At 35.8% G+C, this 27,392-nt stretch overlaps 1 protein-coding gene across 24 annotated transcripts in view; it reads right to left on the bottom strand.

Moving 5' to 3' along the window:
• ANK2 (ankyrin 2) overlaps window positions 1-27,392 on the bottom strand; it is a 739,617-nt gene that overhangs the window by 256,577 nt on the left and 455,648 nt on the right. For 2 of the 24 annotated variants that reach the window (XM_037830501.1, XM_037830503.1), the window contains exon 1: window positions 21,598-22,471. The exons of 16 other annotated variants lie outside the window; for them this stretch is intronic. In XM_037830501.1, coding sequence (XP_037686429.1) covers window positions 21,598-21,726 — 129 coding nt within the window. In that variant the 5' untranslated portion in view covers window positions 21,727-22,471. Of the gene's footprint in view, window positions 1-21,597; window positions 22,502-27,392 lie in introns of those variants that run through there. 6 more of the 24 variants (XM_037830493.1, XM_037830496.1, XM_037830502.1 and 3 more) reach the window with 6 other exon arrangements.

Raw genomic sequence — 27,392 nt, 5'->3', positions numbered from 1 at the left:
GCCAATTTAATTTTACATTCCTTCCAGCTATTATTTTCATTCCAGACTGCTGCCTCTTGACTTCTGGTATATAAAGGAGGACATTCTTTAATAAACAGTGCCAACAACTTGTGAAGTTTTCCAAAGGCTATTCTACACAATGCCCAGCGCTAAGAGGGCACTCAATAAATGCCACTGACTGACATTAAAGAAAGTATGAGGCATGAAATGTAGGGTGTCCAAAGCGGGCCGAAAGGGTCATTTGACATAGTCTATGTTCCGTCATTTTGAACAGGATTTCAAAAAGCTACATAAAAAAACAATTTAGCCATTGTGCACTCCTACTTTTTCTGAAGAAAAATGTGTGTACACAATACTCAGAAAATGGTTAACTACAAAACAGCGACTTCCACAAGCTTTATTTGAAGAGGGAGTCAAGTGATTTAAATTCAAAGAAAAAAGAAAAAAGCAAGACGGGGCTCCATTACAATTCCACTTTAATACTTACTTCTTGAAACCTAAGCCGGCATTTTAGTTTACTAGCATTTCTTATAAATTTCCATCTGTAAAAGAGGGAGACAGCTGATAGAGATAATCTGAAAAGTACTCAAAGTGATTTTTAAATGAATGCTTTTAAAGCAAAATTGTTGATAGTTAATGGGAAAGGCTGGTGCTCAAACTTGCTCCAGTGGAGGTTACATGTGGCAGCTACAGGAAAAGGACAATCTTAGAGGAGGTGACTGATGGTTGACGGACGCTGGGAGAAAGCTGACCAGCCATGCTCCCTGTGTTGCATGCCACTGTTGCCTAGACCCATCTATCAAAGAGGATCCTCATGCTGCACAATGGTTAGACATATTCCTTGAGCCTCTAGACAAAATAAATGGGAGCATTATACTCATGAGAATTTATAATCAACCTCTTAAAATAATGCCTTACTAGTAAGCATATAGGAAATCCCATCACTGAGCTCAAATAAATTATCCATGATTGAGACTAGCGAGCATTTATCCTTTTCATGCCTCTTAAATCTCACTTCACTTAGTATTTGGCCAGTGTTTTTCTTTGATGGCCTGCAGTCATTAAGCCACATGCATTTATATACTCAGTTTGTACAATCACCCTAGTGGTTCTAGAGAAAAAACAACTTGTCATAAGCTTTTGGGGTTATGACATAAAATACAGGGATTTAAATATTTTGATACATTTGCCATTGCTGAAAGAATTTCATCAATTGTGAAACAGAGTCCACTTTGTAATCACATACACAAATATTTTAATCTATTGGGCTCAAATTTTAAAATAATAATTTTCCAACAAAATGTACACATGTAACATTTGAAATTAAGCAGGAGACATAAATATTAGCATACATTGCCAAGCTTGTAGACAGGCATTGGTCACTCAAGAACAAATTCAAATTCAAATTTGATTATCTAATGATGGTTCAAATGGAGCAGAAAAGTATTTATTTAAAAATTACCAATTAAACCTGATTTATTATAAGGATACTAACTGGTTACCTGTAATGCCATAAAACTTGGAATGAAGAAGTAGTTTCATCTAGTTCTGCTGCATGTAATTCAATGTCTGATTGTAAAATATAGTATCATTAGTTTTTTTATGCCACATGTTGAGTGTACATTTAATCAAGAAAAGTTACACTACAATTATGGAATGATAGCTGCCATATTTAATTTACATATTTCAAAGACTGAAAACGTAGAGTTCTGAAAAGAATCAGAATCTCATTTCCCAACTGATAATATGGTACTGAACATCTCTTTAAGGCAAACTTATTCTATTCATCTTAGGTATAAAGGATTGTTTTATAATACTTCATAGAGTATTCATACTGGAATAAATGACTGGATTATATATAATTTGTTCTACCAGGAAAATAGGAGACTTTTTAGTGTTCATTCATGCTCTACATTTTTTTTTTTGTTTTTTTAGATAGAATTATTTTACAGGCAGTTGGGGACTGGAAATACAATCATAAAAATATTATAAAATCAATATTTTGATTCTTCTAAAATTTTATCAATGTGGTCCTATGGCCCCGGAACTACAATGTTATTGGACCTATGCTGTTATGGAAGGAATGCAGGACAGGGCTCTGTCAGCAGCTATTTTGAACTTCAGCGTTCCCATCTGTCTAATAAGGAGCTATTTTAAATGGCCTCTTATACTAATGTTGGCATGTGTCTAATATATAGAATCAGAAGTTTGTAAATCATGCTGTGAGATCAGCATATGACTTTTCCCCACAGGAAGAAAAGCAAGAACAAAAAGAAGGAAGGAAGAAATGTTGGAGAGAAGGAAGGAAGGAAGGCTGGCAAGCAGGTAGGCAGGCAAATACAAGAAAATACAGATCTGCCTCCCATCTGATCTCACCCTTCTCAATCTCCATACATTCATCTTTGCCTTTCTCACTTGCAAGTTCTTCTCCATCAAGTTAAACTATTTCTAGTTTCTCTAAAATGCCAACCTCATTTCTGAACCTTTATTAACAATTGATTCTCCATTTGCATCATCTCCCTCCCTCTGTATCTACAAGACTCCTCTCGAAACCCTGTCTGGCCAACAGGTTTAGGAGGCTGTTGGGAAACAGAGCCATTGTAGTGATTGTTACCCTGTGCTGTCATTATCTTTTTACATGTTTGTCTCCTTTACTAGACTATGAGCTCATGGACAGATATCACAATTTATCTGTGTTGGTCTCTAGACTTATACTAGTGCCTCTACTACTGCAGGCCTTCATAATCGATTTCTGAATAAAGAAACAATAAAATTCTTCCTTAATACATTCAAAACATGATTGGTCTTTTAAACATTTGTTTCATTCATCCCATAAATATTTTATTCAGCATCTATATGCCAGGCCCAAATACATCACTGAAATACAAAGAGGCAAATGTAATCTTACTGACATGAACATGCAAGGATGCCTCAATAAAGCCCTGAAAACATCAGTCTCCAGTGATTTGTTCAATTACCATTCGTGCTCTTTGTTTTATTCACAGTACTCTACTATTAGTTCTTACAGGATCATTTTGTCAGATGTTTGGCTTCATCATGGAGTGTTCTAAGCACTGAACCTATTAATAACAATCTGAAAGTGGGGAGGAATGAAAAGAACAAAACGCAAATGGCCACAAGAGCAACGGTCACCACAAACCAGAAGATGGTTTATTAAGTAAGGATAAGACTATTAATTACACCAACGATATTTCTGCCATAACTAAAACATACAGCGAGTAATAATGGCTAATGCCAGAGGAATGAAGTGATGGCTCTCTGGAGGCACAGATTACTCTTGAAACAAATGTCTGTGCACACACATGCACACAATACTCTGTGGCTTGGCCAATGAGGGCCTTAAAATACTATGTACAGTGGAAACCTCTTTTCATTGTATTCTTTCCATCTGTAGAGCTGTTCTGTATTCTTTCATTATTGGCTCCCTTTTTCCCAACAATAGTCTGTCAATAGATTCCTGCCCTTGCTGTCACATCTAATATTCTTAACAGCCATCACCTCTGTACTGCCACCACCTTCACTGACATTGCCTCTAATCGATGACACTCTCTTCCTTCTCCACTCCACTGCATTCCTTTCTTTTTTCACATTATGTTTTCACTCCTAACACATCTTACCTATGATGCAAATGCTACCCTTTTAGAGACAACAACCACCAATAAATAATATAGCAAAATCCATAACTGTAGAAATGCCCCCCATAGTTATCAGCCTCAGGTAACTACTCATTGATAAGATTTTCATTTCCTATTTTTTGTGCAGGATAAACAAAAAATTAACATCCTCAGGTAGAACTCTCCAGTCTCTTCCACTATTAAATAGCATAATTCAGATATATGTTAACTGCAGTAACTGTGCATCCTGAAGAAATGAGTACCATACAAATTCAAAGACATGCCTTTTCCTTTGTTTAAAACACTTCTAATATTTGAAATTAGAATTTCCAAGTGTAAACTTCTAATCCCTGTAGCTTTAACATTTTATTTCTGACTTCATATTTGGCTAACTTTTTAGACTGTACATCAAAATTCTAATCAACCTTTGTTGGAAAATTTTACTAAAAACGTAAGTCCCATTCTATTTAGTGGACTAAAAAGTATGTCAATGACAATTTAATTTTATCCTAAATTCTTCCAATAAAAGAAACTTTAATAAGCATGAATGTAGCTTTCATTAACCACTGGCATTTTAAAATGTCAATTTAACCAAAATATGGTCTTTCTATTTTAATAACACCTGATTTTAACTAATCTGAGGATCAAATGTTAAAAGCCATCTCTGATAAGCTATTTCCTTATCCTTGTTCTAGAACCTGATATAGTTCAGTTTATTATTATCCTACATTAAGATAAGGGAAGACTGATTTTTCCACAATGTGAAGGTATCATACAGATACTTGATGTTAAGAGTTCAGCACAGGAGAAAAGGCATTCAAAGACCTTTATGTGTTACCCAACTTTTTGTATTTGCAGTTAATATCTCCGTTGCCTTCCTTTTTCAGTTTGCTTTGTATTTATGTCTTTGAGTGTTCTACATAGTTACAATGAAAAAAGCACACTTTCTGGAAATGTTAGTGCTACCTCCAGCTTCAGTTTGATAAACTGACACCAGAATTGCCCAACCATTAGATACGTTGGCCATTGGGACCTGCTTCAATTCGTCTCCACCGTTACAAATGATTCCTGTTGAAGGTATCTAGAACTTAGATGTGTGCTTTGATGCTATTTTGATTATTGGAGATGCCACGAGTAGGGATAGTTTGAGTATTTGATAAATCTAACCATTCTTTCTTCCTGCTGTGTTCTTATGATCAAAGCCCTTGCTGTAGTGTATACCATATTACAACTCTTAAAAGACCACCCCCCGTTTGCTTTATTACTTGAATTGTTAGAAATATTTGCATGTATCTCAGTGAATACATATTCTACATCACAGCTACTTTTCTTTATAGCATTACAAGGCAAGTTGGAGAAGTAAAGGTACAAATTGTCCAGAATCTCATCTCCTTCTTCCTTCTTAAACTTACTTTTTCCATTTGACAAAAGCAGGTTATAATCATTTCTACCTCATGTTGTTGCTGAGAAGTTTAAATTACTGCACCTTAACTTCTTAGTACAGTGTCTGCCATATAGCATTGCTTGGGAAATGTTAACTACGATTATTTTTCCCCACCTTTATCCTCCATCCTCTCTTTGCATTAGATGGCTCCAAACTGTGCTTATTATCTGTCCTTCAGTTTAATTTAAAATACTACAAAATCAGATATTGGGTCATGGCAAAGACCAACATGGTTTAGAAAAAAGGCATGGGCTTTGGAACCAGACATTTGGGGTCTCTCTGTCAGCTAAGGTATCTATTTTCTATGATATTTATGGAAAATGAATCATCTTTCTAAGCCTCATTTTCCTCACCTTAAAAATAAGGTTAAAATTATGTACTTTGTTGTGAGAATTAAATGATACAATAATTGCTTTCAAAAGCCATGTATGGAGTATGTTAAAGTTGGTGGATTGAGCTATCAGGGGAGGGGGGTCAGGGTATGATGGAATTCTGTGTATGGGCTAGTATTGTTTTTGCAACTATTCATGTAACTTTGAATTTATTTCAAAAGAAAAAAAAAAACCATGTATGGAGCCTATATGCTCTTATTTCTGTCTGTATCAGTTCATTGCACCTGGACCCCTGCACCTGCTGGCTCCATTCATCCCTAATTTCAGAACAAATGGGTCAGAATTCCTTAGGCTTCCATCACTGGTAACTCACAATTAAGTCACCTCCAGAAAACCTCCTTCAGGGCACCTCCTGCTCCCTAACACCTCCTCATCAACATTTAGAAACCAGTTCTTATACTTTGGCCTATATCTAGGGACAACCAATCAAATTGCCTCTAAACAATAACTTCCTTTTCCTCTTCTTGTTGTCACTGAAGAGGAGTGACCCTTTCTTCTAAATTTGGCCTGTGTGTCCAAACTCTAAGGCAGGCTGGTTACCCCCATAAAGAGGTTCCAGCTTCCAACATATGCTCATTCCACTTTTCTTCCACAATATTGAAACTCTGCCCATAATCAGTATCAATGGGTGGTATCATGTGGACCAAGAGGAGATATCAACTCTCTCTTTGTTTGATCCTAACTATTGATGACTGCCTGAATTCCCCAAGGCTGTATTCCCACTGCCCTAATGGAAACCCCAAATCTGACTATTTCCTGCATGGCAGATGAGACAGTTATGTGTTACTGTGTTGAGCATACTCTGCTGGGCTGAGTCTCTGCAGCTAGAATTGTTCTTTTCATCCATCCAGAGACCCAGTGCCAGGTTCCTAAAGCTCCCATCTCTCTCACTTGTTGTGTCTGGCTGAGCAAGTACCTTCAAACCTCGGGCTACAGTCCCAAGGTACACCAGAGTTCTGTAGCATGAGCCTGTACTTGAAATCTCTAGATTTCAATGCTCTTAAACTTCCGAATTTTGCTTTGGGTTTCACACACTTATTAAAAGTATTCATCCCTTAGACAAATCTTATTAAAACGATTCTTCCCCTTAAGTGCAGATGAAGTACTACTGTAGTAAAAATGAAATATTACAACCTCAATACATTGGAGACTGTGGGGAAAAAACTGAAGAGAGGTATTCTAAAAAGAACATGAAGATTAAAATAAAATCTTAACAGATACATATATATATATTTATATGCATGTATACACATACAATATAGACACACACACACACACACACACACACACACACACACACACATATACACATCAGACCGTAAGAATAGAATTACAAGAATGGGTTTTCTGAAAGAATAATCTATTCAAAAATTGGAAATAAAATAAAATCAAGTTGCCTTAGAGTATATAGTCTGATATTCGTGTCATCTCAGAATGGTATTCTATTTTTCCTTTTATATGGTTGAGACACTTTCCTAGTCAACTTTACCAATCTGTTAGGTCAAATTCTTGACCTATCCACTCCATGGCATTAAATGATAATTGGGCTCAAAGAGGAGAGGGAAGAAGAAAAAGCCTTTGAACCCATAAGCCTTTTGTCTATGCATTTCACTCTTATCTTGCCCAGCTGTGTTTTTATCCCTGAATCTTCCATGAAAATGCATGTGGTTCCACACAGAGAAAAACTTTTTCTTCAGGATACGTGGAAACACAAGGATCCTATTTAAATCTACTGTGCTTTTGTGTGCAGGACTGTTAGGGAGTTTTAAACTCGTTTATAATATACTGCTTGTTGAACAGAAGGGTGCCTTTGGTATATTCTGTTTTACAGGTTTGTTTCCACTTAAAAGTCTATAAAATATGCTAACACGCCACAAATTCTAACCAGTCTTCAAAGTCTAAATGAATTTCACACATCTATGTCTCATCTTACTTTTGCATTGCATTAACGTGCATGCCTTTTAGCATGCTTTCAAGTGAGAGAAAGCTACAGGTATCAGAGGACCCATCAAAAGCTTTATAAATCATTGGAACACTAATACGTATCACAAGGAATAGGTCCTAAGTTTCAGTTGTGTAGCCTAAACCCAGATAATCTAAATGCCTGGGGCACTGGCGTGTGCAGCTATCTCATCAGAGTCTCTGAGTGACAGTTATACCAAAATAGAGCAGGAAGAACACAAGGAAAGTTACTGAGTTTGGCCAAATGTTAAGGCAGCTAAACGCATGAACAGGTAGTGAGGCAGTAAACCGGGATCAAGGTTAAGGGGGAAAAAAACAGTGCAAATAGGAATAATGGGAGGGGATTACTATCCTAATGCAGTAGACTTCACGAATCCCAGAGAAATGTTGCAAGTCCTACAAAGTCTGGGAAATTGTTACTGAAAACAGTAGAATTAATAGTATATAAAACTATTAACAAAACGTTTATCATTTTTAAACATTACTGTGACTTTGAGATGTGAACATAGTGCCTAACATTTAAATATTAGTGGTACAAAGGAAGACAAGGTATTTCTTTAGCAAATTTTTCCTCTCATCTTTCTTTAGATCTTTATTTTTCTTTGTTAATATATAACACTGAGACTAGCTATTCCCGAAATGTTTAAAAGCTCTGGTTCTGTTTCATTCTGAAACACCTATTTATGCTTGGTACTATCTACAAGTTGCCTCAGTAACCTTCTTTTTCTGGATTTCATTCTGAAGACTAACCAATGACAAATTTGAGTTTAATACACAAAAGCAACAATTGGATGTTTAGAATGGTAGGTATCCACTGTATTTTTGGAAATGTTGATGTGATAAAGAAACTTGGTGGTCATTATGCACAGAGGTGAACTCTACCTTATGAGAGCTGGTCAAATCTCACAACACTGGAGCAGAAGGCTGTTTCAGATAGGATGCTGTTGTCGTCTTGTACAGTAAAACTCAGAGCCTGTAGGCTTAGGGAAAATACCAAAAGCCCTCTGAAGTGAACACATTCGGTTGTCACTACACTATACATTCAGTAATGTGAAGTATGTAACATTAACATAAGCATAGTCAGCACAGACGCCGTACAATAGGATTAAAGTACACACTCAACTTGTAATATCATTCATTACACATTTGATTATAACTGAGAACTTAAGTTTCCTAAGTGAACAAACATTACATGGCTAAATATTTCACCAGGCTAGATTGAGTTAGGTAGGTGAAATATTAAAGGCAAAGAAAACAGAAGGAAAAATTCTACTTTGACCATGCTTTAGAGAAGTTAATTAAAATGAGAAATATGGACTGTTCTTTTGGGAGGATGTTATCTATAGAGAGAGAACAACTTTCTACTTATGAAAATTATTAGATTCAAATATGGTAAAAGAGAAAGTTTAATTCTCACAGGCCGAAGTTCATAGAGGAAAGGGACAACTCAGTTTTACTTTATTACCACTGAAACAGAAACAGAGCATTACACAGATTCCTACTCAGGCACATGGTATGTCTTGGTTACAAAAAGAAGTGGAGAAGTAATTACAATTAAAAAAAAAAAACTAAGTAAATCAAACTAAAAAAATAATTTTGATAACCACTAGAGAAAAAAAAGTGCTCAACAAATGTTAGTTGTGCTTGTTATCTCAAATATCATATCAGCCAGCAAATAAAAATATATACTTCTGCCCATTAGCAAAAAAGGGGGGGGGGGCTTTTAAAATTCCATTTTACTCATAAAAGATTCAGGAATAAAATTGGAAAGAAATGCATTGCATCCATGCCACCATCATCTATCTCAAGTGCAATGTTTAGTATCAATCAAAAACATAATTCATATTAAGAAAAAGATCAACTTCAATAAAATTCAAAAATACCACTATTATGAACAAAACGCTGTTCATTTGATAAACTATCCAGAAGTTATCTGTATGTGCCATTTCCTCAAATATCAATTCATGTAAAAACTTGCAGGAATCCATATACAAACAAAAGCAAAACAAAAAAATTGGTTATTCATTTATAATTCCTTTGTATTTTTAAAATAAACCTTTAAAATGGCAGTATCATAAAACAATCTCTTTCCCTGAATATGCCTGGGAGTTCAAGAGAAAGAAAAAATTATTCCAAATTATACAAAGTATTTGTCTCTTTTATGTTTTTCCCTCTGTGACTACTTAGACACAAAAAGTTAATTTTCACAGAATTCTGTAGTTGAAAAGATCCAGTAGGAACTTGATAGTTTGGAGACAGCTTAGATTGCAACATTATAAATACTGTAGTTCTGCTATCAGGTTATCATTTTTCAAGCTTTGATATGCAAATTAATTCATTTTTAGCTGGTCTTTAAAGTAAACCTTTAGTCAGTGATATTATTAATCCTGGTTTCAAAGTGAGAATATGTACTTGAAAATAAGAAAACTGCATTTTCCATAAAATATCTATAACTCAAACCTTTCATTAAGTCAATGCAGTTTTCACTGGCCTAATAGATAGTTTTATATACATATGTGAGTTCTATAAATGTAGGGACCAAATATGAACCATCCACTATTCACAGTGCCCAGATCAGAGCTTGGCATTTAGTATCCTCTTAAAAAAAAAAAAAAATGCTCGTTGAATTAAAAAACAAACAAAAACAATTGAATATGTGATGAGTTCGGGCATAAATTGACAGTGGTCTTCAGGAAGCAAGAAATGAGAGGATGACACAAATAACCGTTCTTGTTATAAATCCTAGAAAACAACTTTATATTGCAAATCCTTTGCATGTGTTTGCTAAAAAAAAAGAACTTTACTACAAACTTGGAACAGAATTCTTTAATCTGTTCAAAGTCTTTCTAAGCAATGAGCTTGATCGGATTTTGAATCTATTTGCTAAAAATATAAAAATATCCTATAATCTCCAATTCATTTACAATAACAACAGATGAATTTTATGGAAAATAAAAATTCACTAGGATAACTTCACAACCTTTGCATAATCAGAATATAGGCCTAAAACCAGTGTCATGACTTATAAAGCACAGGCAATGATACATTTCTTCCCTTTGCATTTACATCTTTATGAGGCATCCTTCACAACTAAAATGGCTATTAAAGTCAAATATCAAAATAAACTAAACTTTGAACCTGACTTTTGAATTAAAAAAATATTAAACCTCTATTTCAAAAATAACAAAACATAAACTATCACATAATGTTTTCAGAACAAAAAAGTTTTTTAACATTAATAAGTATAATAAAATTGAAAAGATTTTAACATGTTTCTTCCTTATATAATGCCTTTTTCAATTTCTATTTGTGTGTGCATTTTATGTTGTACTTATATTGGTACAGTTACATATGTAGGCAATTTAGAAATGACTAAATATACATACATATTGGAGATGCAAGTTAAAAAATGTTTACTGATAAGGATATATAATCATAAAAGGCTGGAGATCACTGATCTTAGGCCTACCCTTTCTCCTTGTGCTTTCTGTGCCCACCTTGATTTTTATCTTTGGAGTGTCTGAGTTAGCCAGGTAATATGACTCAACTTCCTGTGCATCCTGGTCAGGCTTTCTAATTTCTGTGCCGTCTTTTTACCACATCTTGATCTCTGTGTCTTAATGCCAGCATGGGATTACTCACAGCTGATTACAAGGTTCTTTAATCTATGTAACACAACTCTAATTCTGTCATCACAATTTAGTAATAAAGTCCTGATCTTAATCCCTTGCCAGAATCATTACAAATTTGTGTCTCTTTCTTCCTACATTTCTAAGTTCCTCAGGTAAATGGTAAAGATACAAGTTTGTTTTCAGTGAACATTCATTCTCACCTTGATAAATAACCTTGTCCTGTTCTCCTTAACCTGCATTATTTTTTAATGCAGGCCTCCTCTTTTGTAGTTTACTTTGCTCTAAATTTTCTCTTTTCTTATCTTTTTTTTTACCTTACTCTCTTTCCTTCTCCATATAAATTCACAGTTGTAGCATCTCATTTCTTCATGACCTTCCCCTTTGTAAGCAAGTATAGGCAAATAATTATAAGACTTAGTAGATTATTTAAAATTTTTAATTGCAAGACATTTTATTTTTATATTTCAAACATTCTTATTTAACATTTACTTTATTATGATTACTAATTTTTATTTGAACAATAATTTGTCTTATAATACTTTATTTTTTAATAATTTTAACATTTCTATTCATTTTAATGCTTGATTTGATCTTTTGAAATATTTTATTTTACTAATTAAAAGTTAAGTAATTGTAATATTTTAATAGAAGACATTGGTAGCATTTAAACAAATATTTTGTAGGATAAATTTCCAGATGTCAATATTTTAAGTCAGAAAATATGCATTATTTAATTTTACATTTGAAATTTTCCTGTTTGTCAGTGGCAACACCAATTTTTCATATCTTTGAAATTTATAACCTCAAATTCATTTTTATTACCCTTCTCTTTTTTTCCTATTCCTAGTTGAGTGCTAATATCCATCTTGTTTCCCTCCCGCTGATTTCCCTCTGCCACCATCCTAATCCAAGCCCTTTTCATCTCTCCTGGATTACCGTAACAGTCTCCTGGGTGGCCTTGCTAGCTTCTCTTACTCTCCATAATCTTGCATCGTAGCAGATCCTGCTACAGTTTCTTATTTTGGGCCTCATTGAGTTCAGCAATCTCTTCCTCACTTTGAGGCCCTTTGTGAAGCCAACCTTATTTCCAGCTACATATTAACCCCTCTGCCCCTTCTTCTCTGGTTCTGGCAGGCTGTGCATCAGCTCCTCCATCTCTTCTCTGAGACACTCTCTCCATCTAAGCCAACCCTAATTATCCTCCAAGGCAGGGCTCCAAGTCCACCATCTCTACAAAAATTAAAGGCTATTGCACTGGATCTAGTACTGTCCTCTAATTTTTTACACTGACATTTACCTCAAATACTAAATATCTAAAAGAGAAGTTGCTTGAGAGAAAATAGTTTTTTTTTATTTAGTCAATATTCTTTACCACCACTTAATTTAAAATTTAACTCATAGTTGTTGCTCAATTAAGATGTCTTTGATTCAAGGGACTGCAGTATCTTGAGTTATATTACATGTATTATATACAACTGAACTCATTTTAGGAATAGGGAGGATGGCTGACAAAAAATGAGGGAGGATTTTTTTTATCCAAGATAAGAAAAAAAAAAAAAAAGTACAATTTGAAAGAACTTTTGGTTGATTCTTAGTGAAAAATGTTATTAAAACTGAAAAGCATACTTACCTGAATTTCCTGATTAATCGAGTTTTACAGAATTATAAAGATCATTGGTATAACTAAATTGTCTCATAAATATGCACAGAATTCACAACCCAGAAGGTTCATGTGTGATGGCTGGTTACAGTAAAGAGGCATGCATCTTAATTACCAAGCTTCCTTCAAAAAGCAAAACTTCTCTCATGTTAGCTTCCCACATATTCTTCTTGCATCTTACCAGTATAAACACCAGAATTTCTTAAATATTGCTTCTTGTGTTAAATGGCTGGGTGTGAGAGCTTCGTGTTACATACAATGCCCCCTAAATGACTGTGTAAAGCATCTGTGATCAGAGCCAGCATTGGCTACTTGGTCCTCTCTCATCTGCCTCCTTCCCAATAACCACAACTTGTACTTTCACAGATGCCTTTTTTCTCCTCCAACCACTCCCAGTCTTTGATTCCTGTTCCTCATAGCCCACACTGAAGCACTAGGTTTTGTAGGTGATCACCCTGAACCAAAGCTCCTCATTTCCTAAATGACCTCTGTCGTGAAAGGAGTTACTGTTTCCAAGTAACTTGTTCTACTTACAATTTATTGGCTTTAGACGTCTCAGGATGTGACATGGTTTAATTAAGCATTCTGGCCCACTTACAAGCAGGAGCCATAAATAAGGAAGAAATTTATACTACTACTGCTAGAAGAACACTGGAGATTTCTTGTTTTCACATAAGCTGTATAGTTGGATGGTTTGTGAACTGCTGAGGTTTTGTTAAGCATTTACTGTGGGCTCTTGTTCACCACAGTGCCTTGCGGTTAAAAGGCAGCTACCATTACTGCCATCAGATCTTTGTAAAATGATTAACAACACCATGGTGATATTTCTCTGTGGGTTTCTAAGTCCTGGTATTATCAGTATACAGAGGACCTAACAGAAAATAGGGGAACCATAATAAACATGTTCCTGCAAAATAACTCAAAATAACTCAGAATCAGTACCTGAGATATGGAATAATAACAACCACATCGCTTTATATGATGACTTCATTTTATATATATCCTGCCTTAACAACTTACATAAAATTTCAAGTACCACAACAGGAACTATTTTCCTCCATTATTTCTTCTGCCAGATAAGAGCATACAAATACAAGATCTATTAAAGAAAACTTGTGTCATATATACAAAAATAGACAATCTCGAATCCAATTTAATGATCCAAATAACATTATATTCTTATAATTTGTGAAAAAAAGCAGGTTGTAAAAACAAAAATTATACAGGGACGGTAAAACCACTCTGTAAACAAGTGGCACTCTTCAGAGGAAGGAATTATTTCTATTCCTATCGCTAACAAATCTGTTCTGCTTCAGTATGTCAACAGGACAAGAAAGGAAAATGTCACTTAATTCCAGCCTACAAAACAAATAAGCTCAAACATAACTGGAAAAATGCTCTTGATGAACACCTCATCTAAGCCCAATGGTTAAAGAGCAGAGCTCATAGTACTTTACCGTAAATGCAACAATAATAATAGAATTAAAGTAGATTCTTAGACCTCGTGTTTCCTGTGCAAATATTCATTTGTGTTTGAAAAATATTATTTAATATGGAGATTAAATTGCTCCCCTGGAAAACAGACATTTTGAAACATCATCATTACTCATATACAAATACACAGAGAGGCCATTGTCAGTCTTAATTTCAGCCTTTTATTTTTAGGCAAACTAGAAACAAGTGAGTTAAAATTGGTAATTAACAGGTAGCTATGCAAAAATGTATATAAAGTCAAGAAATATATTATTAATGGGAAATAACACTAGTATGTCTAACCAAGTAAACTAAAACTAGATTAATATGTTTATACTTGTTGTAGCCCTGATATTTCTCTTCCTTAACACTACCTATATTGTTATCTACTGAGGTGATCCCCAGTTTATAAGCACCACAGTGATGTTATACAGTAAAGAAATGTCTCTGGGAAAACACTAACTTGGATTCAAATAAAGCTCTAATGGGGGAAAAGTGAGGGAGGGGGCTCCCCTGGCAGAAATGATAACAAAATGAGGGAAGTGAAAGGAGCAATTCAGATTATGCATGCTAAAACAGCCATTCCAGAATTCAGTATAACCTATGGGGAATCCCTTTCTGGCTGCCCTGACAAATCTGGTGGACATCTTACCATCTTATATCTTACACATTGTTAAACCATTAAGCCAGGAAGAGGAGGAGAGAGCAGGTGGTAAAATATTCAAATATTCATGTTCAAAACAAAACAAAAAGACCCTAGCACTATAAGAGCCAATGACTTAGAAATATTAAAAAGAAGTATTTGAAGAATTAGGGAAGATAATTGATTTACAAGTTGCTCATTTCTTTTTTCTCACCTATATTCAAACCAGTTTATATAATTTTGCAAAGATATGGAAAATCCACCAAAGTCAGGTACAAGGAACAAAAAGAAGTTGTCGACTTGTGTTAAAAGTTCCAGAAGTGCTGACATCTTTAAAGATTAGAGGCCCCCAATACTGCTAAGTTACCAATCAAATCCCTAGGACATTTTCCTGAGTTCATTCAAAACAACATAATCTGTTTAAGACATAAATTTCAACTCACAATTCAGTAACTTTCCTTCAAAAACTTAGCTTTGATAACCCCTTGATCCTCTTTAGTTATTACATGGAACTCAGAAACATAAAAGCTTCATTTCTGAAGATTATCCCATCAGGCTAGAGATAGTTCAATTGCAGATCATGAAGCCTTACAACTTATCTCTTAAACATTTGTTTCCTCTTTTCCATCTCAGAATTAATTGGTTATTACATAGGCAAATTAGTCTCATTAAACTTTCAGACTTTCCTATCTACACATGGAAAAGTTTTCTCAGTGGCAATGTAGACTCAATAATTATTCGAAGTAAATCTGTTACTGCTCCAAATTCCAAGATAAGGTGGGATGGAAATATTTATTCCAGTGGCTTCCAATCCTGGTTGGAATCATCAGGGAAGCTTTAAAAATATACAGATTATGGTCTCTCTTCTCTCCCATTCTACTCCAAGATTCTAAATTATTATTAATTGGCTGGAGCTAGGTGATTTGATGAGGGTTTCAACCAAATGCATTTTAAATTACAAGTCCCCCTTGGAGTAGAAAAATCACACTAAAATACCTGATGATTCAACTAACAATTTATGCAGAAATCCTGGATATAGGAACTGCTTTCTTTGTACTCTTCTCTATTTTAATATATAGTGTCTCTGTCATTGAGAATAAAAGTAGGTATTCTTTGTGGAAAAGAAATTATTTTGAGAAATACAAATAAAAAAGGGTGGCACAATGTAAAAATACATATTGAAAAGATCATTAACTACGATGTGAGAAGAATTCTCAATTTCTTTGTATCTGCACTGGACTCCTACAATTCTTCTTTAAACATTTTCAGTATCTCTACGATTTTTAAAGTGTGCTATAAATATTATTTTTACCCAAGTGATGAATAAGGTGACTAATAAAATTAAAAGTTTGACAATGGAGGTTATCGATGAATTAATTCTTATTCTTTGAATAGTAAAGCCTTTATGTATATGGAGATTTTAGATTCCAAAAATAAATTAAACGCACTCATTGTAACATTTTTAAATTAAGATTTTCTTTCTCTTCAACAGTCTTTCTAAAAATTTATCTGAAGCCATATAATTGGGACTATTTTTGCCACAATCACACAGATTTAATAGCTGTAACCCTAAACTGGTAGTTAATCACCCACTTAATGGCTGAAAGAAGTTCTTTATAATTAAACACTAATAAAAACTCAGATTTATGGTGCTAGCTGAAGAGTGTCATTAACAGTGCAAATCACTTATATAAAGAAAATTATTCTAACCAAGAAAAGGTTTGTGGATTGAGCTTAGAAAAGGAGATGGGGGAATGTTAAAGAAGGAAATGAGGTTGAAAACAAAACAAAACATGATTCTATGGAAGCTTCCAAATGTAAGTAGATATATTTGAATATTTACTTGGACCCAAATGGGAAAGCAAATCAATAAAAGTTTTTAATTTTCACTTCAAAGTGGGCATTAGGACACAAGAAGGGCATGTGGCCAGATAAAGCTTGAGACCTCACCAATCTATTTTACGTAGGTGTGGTTTCTGGAAATACTGACATATCGATAAAGGAGTTATGGAAACTTACATAAAAACAATTTGATGTTGGTCCTAAAAAATGTTGATTGGAATTTTCCCTGTTTGGAAAGTTCTTGAATGTCATACATTAAATAGGGCCGCTCTACTCTGTTGTGATTTGTATTTTTAATCACTTTATATTTGGTTTGGGGCCCCAAAACCTTTGTGCATATCTAGTTCTTGGTTAAGTATTGCTACTCCCAGAATTGGGCTTTCCTTTGGAATCAGGCTGCTCAGTGCCCAAGCACAAGGTTCAAGGATACAAACGGATGACTGGCCAGTCCACTGCCCTCCCATACAATAGGCTTCCCCCATAGACCTCAGGGGAAAGCAGGCGCAGCATGCTACTATATCTTATGTTTATTTACAACTCATTCTTATAACACAATTCAAAAGTTACAGAGCACATTCCACTTGCAAAAAGAACACTCTTCCATTAAAAAAAAAAATGTACTAATTAATAAGTTTTAAAAGTCTTCATCTCTCCACATTTTCTAAACCTTGGTGGAAAGTCCATTATATATATATATTCAATAAGAATTCTCAATGTCATCAATAGCCAAATGGATAAGAAGAGTATGGTGGGGGGAGCATTTTCCATGGAAATAAGAAATCTTGTTCCTTCCAAGATAATAATTATATACATTTAAAAAAAAGCAATAACCTGTTCAGAATTTTCTATAAAATTCAGAAATTTTACTTGCTATTATTTTCTAATTAATCCCATGCAAAATCACCTGTCAGCTTAATAAATGTAAATGTGCAAATATATTCTGAATTTTTGATACAATTGTAACAAAGATTTATGATATATCATAGTCTATCACTGACAGCAATTGCCATGTTTAGGGAGCAAATGTTCATTTCTAGTAGTTGGTGAAATACTTCGTAGTCACAACCTTAATTTAGAAAGTTCCCCTGCAAATACTTCATTTAACTTATTCTCAAATATTTACATTTCTTTCAGCTGTGGGAAGGTATTACTTTGGAGGTGGAGAAATTGAGGCATTGGAAGATTAAATGACTTGTAGATTAAATCAGTTACTTATGTACTATATTCAGTATAGAAATAAGACCAAGAAATCATATTTTCTTTTTCCCAATGAACTTTGAAGCCAGACAGACCTGGGTTCAAATCCCAACTCCACCATTTAGTAGTTATGTATGATTAAGCAAGTTCCATAACTCTCTGAGCCTCAGTTTTCATATTGTGAAAGAGAGCAATTAATGCCTGCTGTAGAGGACTTTTTTGGGGATTTAATGACATAAATAGCTGTAAAGTGCCTGGTAAAGAGCTTATCAATAAATAGTTATCATAAATGTTTTGTTTTTTTTTTTCAGGAAATGTGAACTCGCATTTTTAATAGTATAAATCAAAATAGTATAAAACAAAAAGGTAAAATAAAACATTAAAACAGTAAGAATTAGTCATAAAATTGCCTTTTATATCATATGATTCCAATGAATATCATAGAAATTCTGATGGATTAGAGAATGGTTTGTCTATGCTAAGAAATGGAGAGCACATATTTATCTGAAAATCCATGGTTATCATGAGTTTAAATGAGGAAGATTATTTAAATACATGCTTTATTTTTCAGATGATTTTTTTAACTCATTCTGTGAAAAGTATTTATTTTTCCAAATTAAAATTAAAAAGTACAGATGGGAAATAGCATATGAGTATGGAAGTCTCTAAACTGTAAATAACTTTCTAGAACTAAACCTTACACAGATGTGAGAGAATTCTGGAAAATCACGTAAACATCCCTTTTGGCATCCTTCTCAATTCTGAATTCCTTAGGTACTAAAACAGAGACAAGAAATCTGGGATCCACAAAGAAATGAGTTAAGTTAATATAAGCTAGTAATTAGAACAGGAGTAGCCTCTTATTTCTGTAAAAAAGCTAGAATATCAGTATAATCATTTAAGCAAACAATGCTAAATTAGTTTGTTTCAACTAACCTTAATTATGGCCCATTTGCTTAAAATTTAGTTTTATTCTAGCTCTACTACAGTATGATGCGGATAGGATATACATTTCATATATGCTGTATTTCAATAATAACTACCCAGAATATAGCACAGAGAAGCCTGAACATGTTATTCTGAGCTAAACTCTGCTTATGGTGAGTTTGAAACTAGAGCCCCTGGTTTACATATACAGTTATTTTTAAAAACCATACCACTGACAACTTTGTAGAGTGGCTGGAGTCAAGCATGCACTGTGTTCCAAGTTTACAAATAATTAATATTGATTTTAAATGATTTATAATACAAAAATCCTTTTCATTAACAGCAAGTTTACAAAAGAAATATTAGAGTATAAAATAAGTCTGTTTAATTGAATTGTTTCAGGACTGAGTATTTTTATTTTGGTAAAAATCTTTCAAAATCATTGATTATTTTTTTTCAAGCTCCAAAGTTGGCTTTTATCTGCATTGAGGAGGATCTCATCCAAATTTTGCAAATAAACAGGCTATTTTGCAAGAAGCCCACTGCTTCACAGATGGATATCAAAACTATACACTCAATCATGTCTATTACAAATGTATTCCCTTATGGTTATAAAATGGCACCAACAAATAAAGGACAATAATTTTTTAATTACTTTCTGGAGCATGTGTTCCAGAACGCCGCTAATAAGCAGGCAATCATCCTTTTTTCATTTGTCATGAAGTATCATTCTAAAACATAAGGATGAGATAAATTCTCCTTCTCTCAAACCAAATTTGAGAAGTGGCTCAGGTGGGTGTGTGGGGGGTGTCTATCTAGAAAATAAATCTGATACAGCTAAAAACCACACCTACTCTTTTAGCAAGCATTTTTTATGCTGTGTAAATATCTATGCATCCGCAGTAAGAAAGGGAAGTGGACCAATTGGTGCATATGAAAAAAAAAACAAGAAGAGGAACCAGAATAAATTGTTGCTGGGTTATTATCCCCCAGATTTCCTCTGGTTCTAACTTAATGATATTATCTAAATGTGAAGCCCTGATGGCCCTGTCATATGATCATATTATTAACCTATGATCCTGTCTGGCATATTGGATTCCAGCAAAAGCAATGCAGCATCCAAGCAACTAAGGGTCTAAAAAACTATCGGTGCTTTTTCATTTTAATGATAAAAATTTTCAGGTTTAATAATGTATACAAAAGTAAAAACATCCAACTAGATTCAGAAACAAACCAAAGTGAGACCAAGAAATTTTCCAGGTGCATGCATGGTACCCTAGGTAAGCAAACTTGCAAGGTCACAACTGGATGCTGAACAAGCACTCCTGGCCGAGAAATAATATGCTGTGCTCTGGAGGACAGATAAAAAAGATATAATCATAGGAAATTGCTTTATGCACTAATGTTCCTCTTCCAGGATTAGAAACAGAACTACAGTAGCTGTCAAGTAGAGAGTTAACCTCAATAAAAATGGCCAATAATACTTTTGATATTACCAAAAAAAAAAAAAAATTAATGCCCTTAAAACAAGACCTTTTAAAGGCCAGACAGGCAATATGAAAGTTTTCCCCAGAAAGGAAATTACAATATGCTGCTAATTTTATTTGTGTAGTCTGATAGTCATTTGATCTAACTGTGGTGGAATATGTAGCAAAACTGAAATGCGATGAATCCCTTCAAAGGAAGATCTCAACTCAATATGGGTCCTCAAGTGTCTTTCCAAAATGAGGCAAGGACAATATCCCAAAATGGAAATGTAAACTTATCTATTATGGAAAAAAAGAAACCATTGAGTATATGAATTATCAAGCATATGGATCCCCAGTTCATCTGTAATCCCAGAGCTATGTTTAACAACAGTTTGTGTACAAACCACTATTTTTATGCTCTGTTAACGTAATATGCCATTTTTCATCTTCTGAAATTTAGTGACCTACTTTGTTAATTAAAGTATTTACAGAGAACTTCTCTCCTTCCAGACCCAAATCACTGGTTAAATGAGCATTTCAGTTCCTTCAAGTTGCAAGATCATTTCTATTTTAAAGGAAAAAATATTTTTAAGAGAAAGACAAGGACAAAAACTGGGGAGTTTAATGTAAAAGGAATCAATGCTTCCTCCCTTTATTGAACCTTGGTCTTTTCACTTAATTGCCACAGTCAGGAAAGAAAATTATAGGATTAATGATAGAAACCAAAAATAGAAATAAATTAAAATAAAAGTAAAAAATGCAGAGACGCAGCTCGCTGCACCAATCTTTTTAGTGCAGTTTGACATAGGACAGTGTCAGGTTTCGTGGGGGTGGGGGGTGGGGGGTGGTAAATTAAATAAAACCTGTGGTTTATTCTTTACCAGAGGTCTATATCAAATATGCAGAGTTAGTGAGACAGTCAGTGCTAAAGATTTAGCACTAGAGATGAGGGAAAACACCTTACCCTCCAACTGAAAATCAACCCCTTCCTTCTTCTATGACAAGAGCTCACAATCACTTAGAGAAATAAAGCACCTGGCTCTGAATAAAGATAATTGAGAAAAACAGAGAAAAACTAAAAGCAGGATTTTTTTTCTCCTTTGCTTGCTCAAAGCAAAGGAAATTCACCCTACTCAGGCATCTCCTCCCAATGCAGCAAATTTAGGCCTGAGCCATAGGCTGCAAACTGAGCTTGGAAATGGTGCAGGGGGGTGATGGGGGGGGGAAGAGAAGACGGAGTTGCCAGTTCTGAAGCTGACACTTCCTTGGAATGGTTCTGCAGAGACAGAGAGGGAAAGAGCTAAAGGGATTCTCCTCTTACCTTTCTTTTCCGTTCCATACGTTCCCTGGGGATTTTCCGTTGTTTTTTCCTCTCTCTCTCAAGGTGTTTTTCTTTTTCATCCAGTTCGGCCTCTCGAACTTTTTTAATAGAAGCAGCAGCATGAGCCATTTTGCAGAGGAAATCAGCCGAAGCAGTTGCTGAGGATCAGTTTCCACCAGCCAGCAGTCCAGGTGATTTTAGAGCTCTATGGAGATGTGATTTTTCCCCACCAGGGCAATGGCTGGAAGCCAGAACACTCACAAAATAATCCACTCTGCCCCCGAGCTAGGTCATAATCTTGCTCCAGCCTCCGCAGCACCCACAATTCACCACAACATACCAATGTCCCAAGCCGAGTCCCCCAGCAGCACACACCTGCACACATGCGGGCATAGATGCGCGTCCACACTCGGAATCGGTCCCAAGGGAAGGCGGAGCACTAGACTTCGAGCTCTTCAGCAGTTGGGTGGCCGCAAGTGCAGGCAAGCATCCTACTAGTTGAAAAAGCCTTCTTAGGCACACATCACCAATTAATTGGAACGGTCTTTGGGGACTCCTCCAGACAGTCTGTGTCTTCTGACTGGAGCCAGGAAGAGGCCACCTCCGTGGAATCGCCGGGGTGGGGGGGGTGAGTAGTTTATTGCCTCTTCCAACCACACCTCTATGCAGGGTGAGGAGAAAATGGTGCAGTCTCGCTAAATGACTTGCTGCTGCCGCGGCTGCTGCCGTGGTACTGCTGCTACTGCCGTTGCTACGGCTGCTCTGCTGTAGCACATGACAGGAATTCCTGCCTTTTAAATCTCTTAGCCCTTCTCCAAAGGTTCATTTAAAGAAAAGGATCAATGTTGCGTTTTTGGAGAAGGCGAGTCCAAGTTGGACTTACCTGCCACTGCTGTACCAGTACTGGGGTAAGCAGGTCTGACAAGGGCTGGGTGTAGCCTGATCTTCACTGTCATTCACAGACCCACGTGAGGCTGCATTAGGGAACTGTATTAAGCAGGGCATAGAGAGGAGCTGTTAGTTTACGTACAGCCTAATCTGGGCTCAGTGAGGTTATCCTGGGAGAAAGACAGGGGTGCAAAAGAAGAAGGACTGGTCTAGAGAGAGACGGGAAGCAGGAAATGCCTAAAACCACTGTCCATTTCTTTTAGAAGGGCACACAGGTACTCATCATTCATTACTTGTGTTAAATACCAAATTGCCTTGAGAAGTAATATGACGAAGTAAAGCAGGATTAATATTTCTGGATGTCCCTGTATATACACCCAATAGAGAGACAAAATTAAAGAAGAGAAAGAATACAACTATTAACTCAAAAAGGTAAGATTCTCTATAGCATTTTGACTGCATATACTGCTAAATATCCATAATTCTTCCAGAATTTCATCAAGGGCCAATAGGATATCACTCACTTGGTCATCGTTCACCCTTAGCCGGAGAGAGTCTTAACACTGCATTCTACATAGTGGGTTATGGAAGCGCTCCCCAACACATACACAACTGTCCCATTTTAGAAGAAAAGTATAATCACTGACAGTTAAGCAATATAATCTGATTCTGCATATACTCTATTATTAAGAAAAAAAGGAAAATAACATTCAAAAGTGTCCCCTCCGAAAATGATATGTTTTTATATCCTTGCCTATAGGATGAGTAAAGAATTTAGTGTCTCATCTTTTATACTACATGAAGATAGTAACTCTTCTGGGGGGAAAATGCTAATTTCTATATTGTAGTGAGCCCTACACATTTTAGCTAATAGTGACATCATTTGCAATTTTTCTTTTTTATCTTTTTTGTTTAAAGTTGAAACCAATATCTAGTAATATTAACAAAATATCCCCCAAGCAAGCAAATTGCATTTCAAGATAGGATCGAGAACCCAGACCTCAATCTGACTCAAAAATCAGTTAAGGGAGAGAATAATCAGTATGGCCTGGGCCAATGCTGTATTTGTGACACATGGTTCATGGGTCAGTCAATGTCACGATTAGTTTCCTATGTATGGGGGGCATCCCTCTCTAATCCAAAAAGCTGAGAATTCGTCTTCCAAAGTGGGAGTAAGCATCTGCTTTGCTTCTATCCAAGGCCTCCAGACTCCCTCCTCTGGAACATCTTTTACCTATTTACACAGAAACACAGGTAGACATATAGGCTTACTGAGAAGATAACATGTGGATTTCAGGAGGACTCCTTTATCACCTTATCCAGGTGAGTTAACCAGGTGTGCTACCTGCCACTTCATATAACATATTTCAAACGTTTTCTCCTCAATGTTTTCTCTAGAGAATCAGCTGGTATCAAAACAGTCATTAGAAATAAGAATGGTTCAAGGAAAGCTGCAGGATTGGAGCACAGGTTGTTCTTAATGCCATCTGGCATCCTCTTTTCTTATAAATAGTTTCTAAAAAGTGTTTACAACCAAGCAAGTCTCATTTGATTCATGAATGTCCTTTTAGCTTAATAACATTAGTCCCAATGAAACATGGCTGAGCCTCCTACAGTGGTTTCCCCGTCAGAACTTTCGGGCTTCTTCTGGGACAATTTTCCCTCCCACTGCCCCTTTAGAATCTGCTTATCCTATGTCAGATTATTTTCTCCCTGTATAGATTTGTCATCAGGAAAGTGAGAGATCACAAGTGCAACTAGACAAAAAATTGGGGAGTTCCTGCTGTAAAAAAAAAAAAAATCATTTATTTCATTAGCCTTTAATGAGCTAGACAGACAGGCCCACCTGTAAAGTACGACAGTATCAGTTTAATTATGTTGTATTCTAATGCCAGGAAAATTACACATTTTTAAAATTTCAACTTAACTTTCAGAAAACATTCTCAGGCACAATTAACTGCCTCCAAGACTCTTTACCCTTTGCTACAAACAAGCACGAGAACTCTTTCCGTCACTTTGTCTCATAAAGAAAAGGTGATAAATCAGATGCGAGTTTGTTAATTTGACTGACATAAATATTTCAGAAAGCACTGTGATTGCTAAGTCTTCAAAAACAATAACTTTATTTCTTTGCCTACACTTTCTCATAATATCTTTGGATGTGACAGAGAAACAAAATCACCCTGTTTTACAGATAAGAACACTAGAAGGCAAATGGCTTGTTCCAGATAGCATTCCCAGAGCAGTGGCAGGGAATTGAGGGCCCCTGTTCTATCTGTCAAATCAAACCACCTGGGGAGAAGTAACCACAGGCTCTACTACTCAAATCACAAAACAGGAAAGCTCAGACAACTAGTATGGATATTTTAAAATAAAATAAATCATTCACAGGTTCTTTTTCAGTGCATAAGTTTTTTATGGATTAGCAGCACATCATCCATTCAGTTTGGAACACCAGGCAGATCAGACATTCCTCTGCAATGATAGCTTTGTCTCTCTAAAACTAATTCATTCAATAGTGGGCTGTTGAGAAAATGATTATTTAAAATCATTGCTGCTTGTATGTTTGTGTTACTCAAGCTTTTCTGTGCTTTCTATGTGAAAGGAAAAAAAAAATCAGGGTCAGTTTTCTGAGCAAAGCAAGCAGGGCACACTCACCAGTTGACCTCTGCACAGACAGGGCACCAGCTTCCAGTCCCAGGAGCTTGCGGCCATTTAAATGATGCATGCGCCACATTAAAGGGGTCTTCCCATCAAGCCTCCAACAGACATACAACACTGGCTGAATTTAGAACTTGTAACAAAATCTGCTTCCTTCCACAAAGCATCTTGGCCATCAATGGGATAAGATTGTGTCTGCTTCAAAGGTAGGAACACACTGTCGTTCACATTTAGACTTGAGAGCCAGAATAGATAGATTGCCCTTCAAAGAGGACATACTTCATTTTAAAGACAGAAGCGAAAATGGCCATTTGCTGTCCTCAGTGTCCAGCACTCCATTGATCAGAACCCAAAGAAAAACCTCTGCAGACATCAGGCATCTGTCAGGGCACTGTTCGATAACAACCGAGCTAGCTATATGCAACTTAATCCCCCTTCTCTCTCCCTAGCCCCACTCAGGAGAAGCAGCTATGAAATTGAACAGCATATATTGTCACTCTTCCACAAGTGGAGTGTGGGTGGTAAGTGAGAAAAGAAGCAGATGCACTACAAAGACAGTAAAACATCACCTTATCAGAAAAAAATAATGTTCTCTCTTGAGCTATGAGCCAGGAGTTCATTCTATTCAAGGTCAATAGTGTTTATCCGTAGCTGACACTTGTGTACAATTCGAAACTGATGAATGGTCAGGATAAGACAAAGCAAACTGAACAAGTGACTATATTGTAGATATGCCCCCAATTTGTTACACCTGAAGCCAAAACCAAAAGCCAATTTCATAAGGCAAAATTGCTAAAGCAGTGTCTGCTAATAATATAATATACCCTACTTTCTATAGATAACAATGTTTCTCTGCAAATAATTTGGTTAAAATTAGAATGCCCAAAGGGTACCTTCCTTCTGCTTTTGTTTCAGGGAGTGGAAGCAGGGACACCACAGCTCCAAGTCAGAAGAGGTGGTTTCCACAGTTTGGGATGGAGAAGCAGAAAGTCTCAAAAGTCCCACCTTTCTGCCTCTGAAACACATGCATAACCCTTTTTAAGTTTCAAGGATTTCTAGCTAGTAAAATGGTAAGCAGACAAGGATTCAAAAGTTTTCCTCTGGAGGCCCTTTTACATGAAGGGGGTAAAGCTACACGAGGTGTGGGTCATAAACAGTTACCAACCTGTCTCCAACAGACCTCACCCTGTGATAACTGAGGGTGGTCTGGAGATGACAAGGCAACAGCCAAGTCCACAATGGGAAGAGGGAAGGGAAAGGAGCAGAGAAGGAAAACCTGAAAAAGCCAGAGTTCTGAGAGAAAGGAGATTCTATACATAGGTTATCTCCCTCTGCCTCCCCTTCAAACTCCAACCCCATCCACTCATGCTCAAGGCGCGAATCCAGATCGCCAAAGATGAATGTGTATCAGCTTAGCTTGTATAAATTAGAGTCTGCCTGTGTGAAACAGGCTGGATTTGCTCTTTGCAAAAAAGTCTTCTCATAGAACATTCCTTCACTGCAGCTTCTAAATCAAAGATAGTTTTTCTGTGCTCACTTTAACAGGAAATAAAGAAATAAGTTCATTCAAAAATCAGAAAGGCCTTACAATGCTAAAATCCTTTCAATTTACTATACCTCATCTTAGAGTGAAATCCTGGAAATTAATCTTAAAATTTTCCTTTTTAAATATTCCTTGTGTAAAATAAAAATTTCCTCCTTGTTCTGGTCTCATTGCTGCACAGCTTCTATGTATACTGCCTTCTTTTGATCAAATATAGTTACTGAGGGTCTTCTATGAGCCAGGTATGAAGCACTGGGAATGCAGTAGTGGTAAACACAAAGCTTTTGTCCTCATGGAGGTGATTATCCAACCATTTTAAGTGAATTATTTTCAGATTCACAAACTTCAAATGCCTGGTTTCAAGTTTTGAACCATTTCTGGTTATCTTCAAATGTCTTCTCAGGGCTGCTCTCGTCTCATAAATGCTATTGTATTCTGTGGCTCACAGATATTTTATTCTGATATAACCAATGATTTTGGATAAAGAAAGCCACATAGTCTATTAGGGATAGAAACATTGGGGTTAACATCTAACTTGAGCTGACAATTTACTGTTTGTTTTTTAAAACACATATAACTTCCCCTTTTGATTTATAGCAGCTTTTCATAAAACTCAGGTGTATTTCTTGGCCCTTTCACATTGGTCAAATAAAAAGCACTGAGTTGTGGTCAAAATGTGAAAGCACAATTTCAAGCCTGTTCA

The sequence above is a fragment of the Choloepus didactylus genome, chromosome 3 (genome assembly GCF_015220235.1).
Source record: "Choloepus didactylus isolate mChoDid1 chromosome 3, mChoDid1.pri, whole genome shotgun sequence".
In the NCBI taxonomy this organism is placed as follows: Eukaryota; Metazoa; Chordata; class Mammalia; order Pilosa; family Megalonychidae; genus Choloepus; species Choloepus didactylus.
This window is presented reverse-complemented; position numbering and strand designations above follow the sequence as displayed.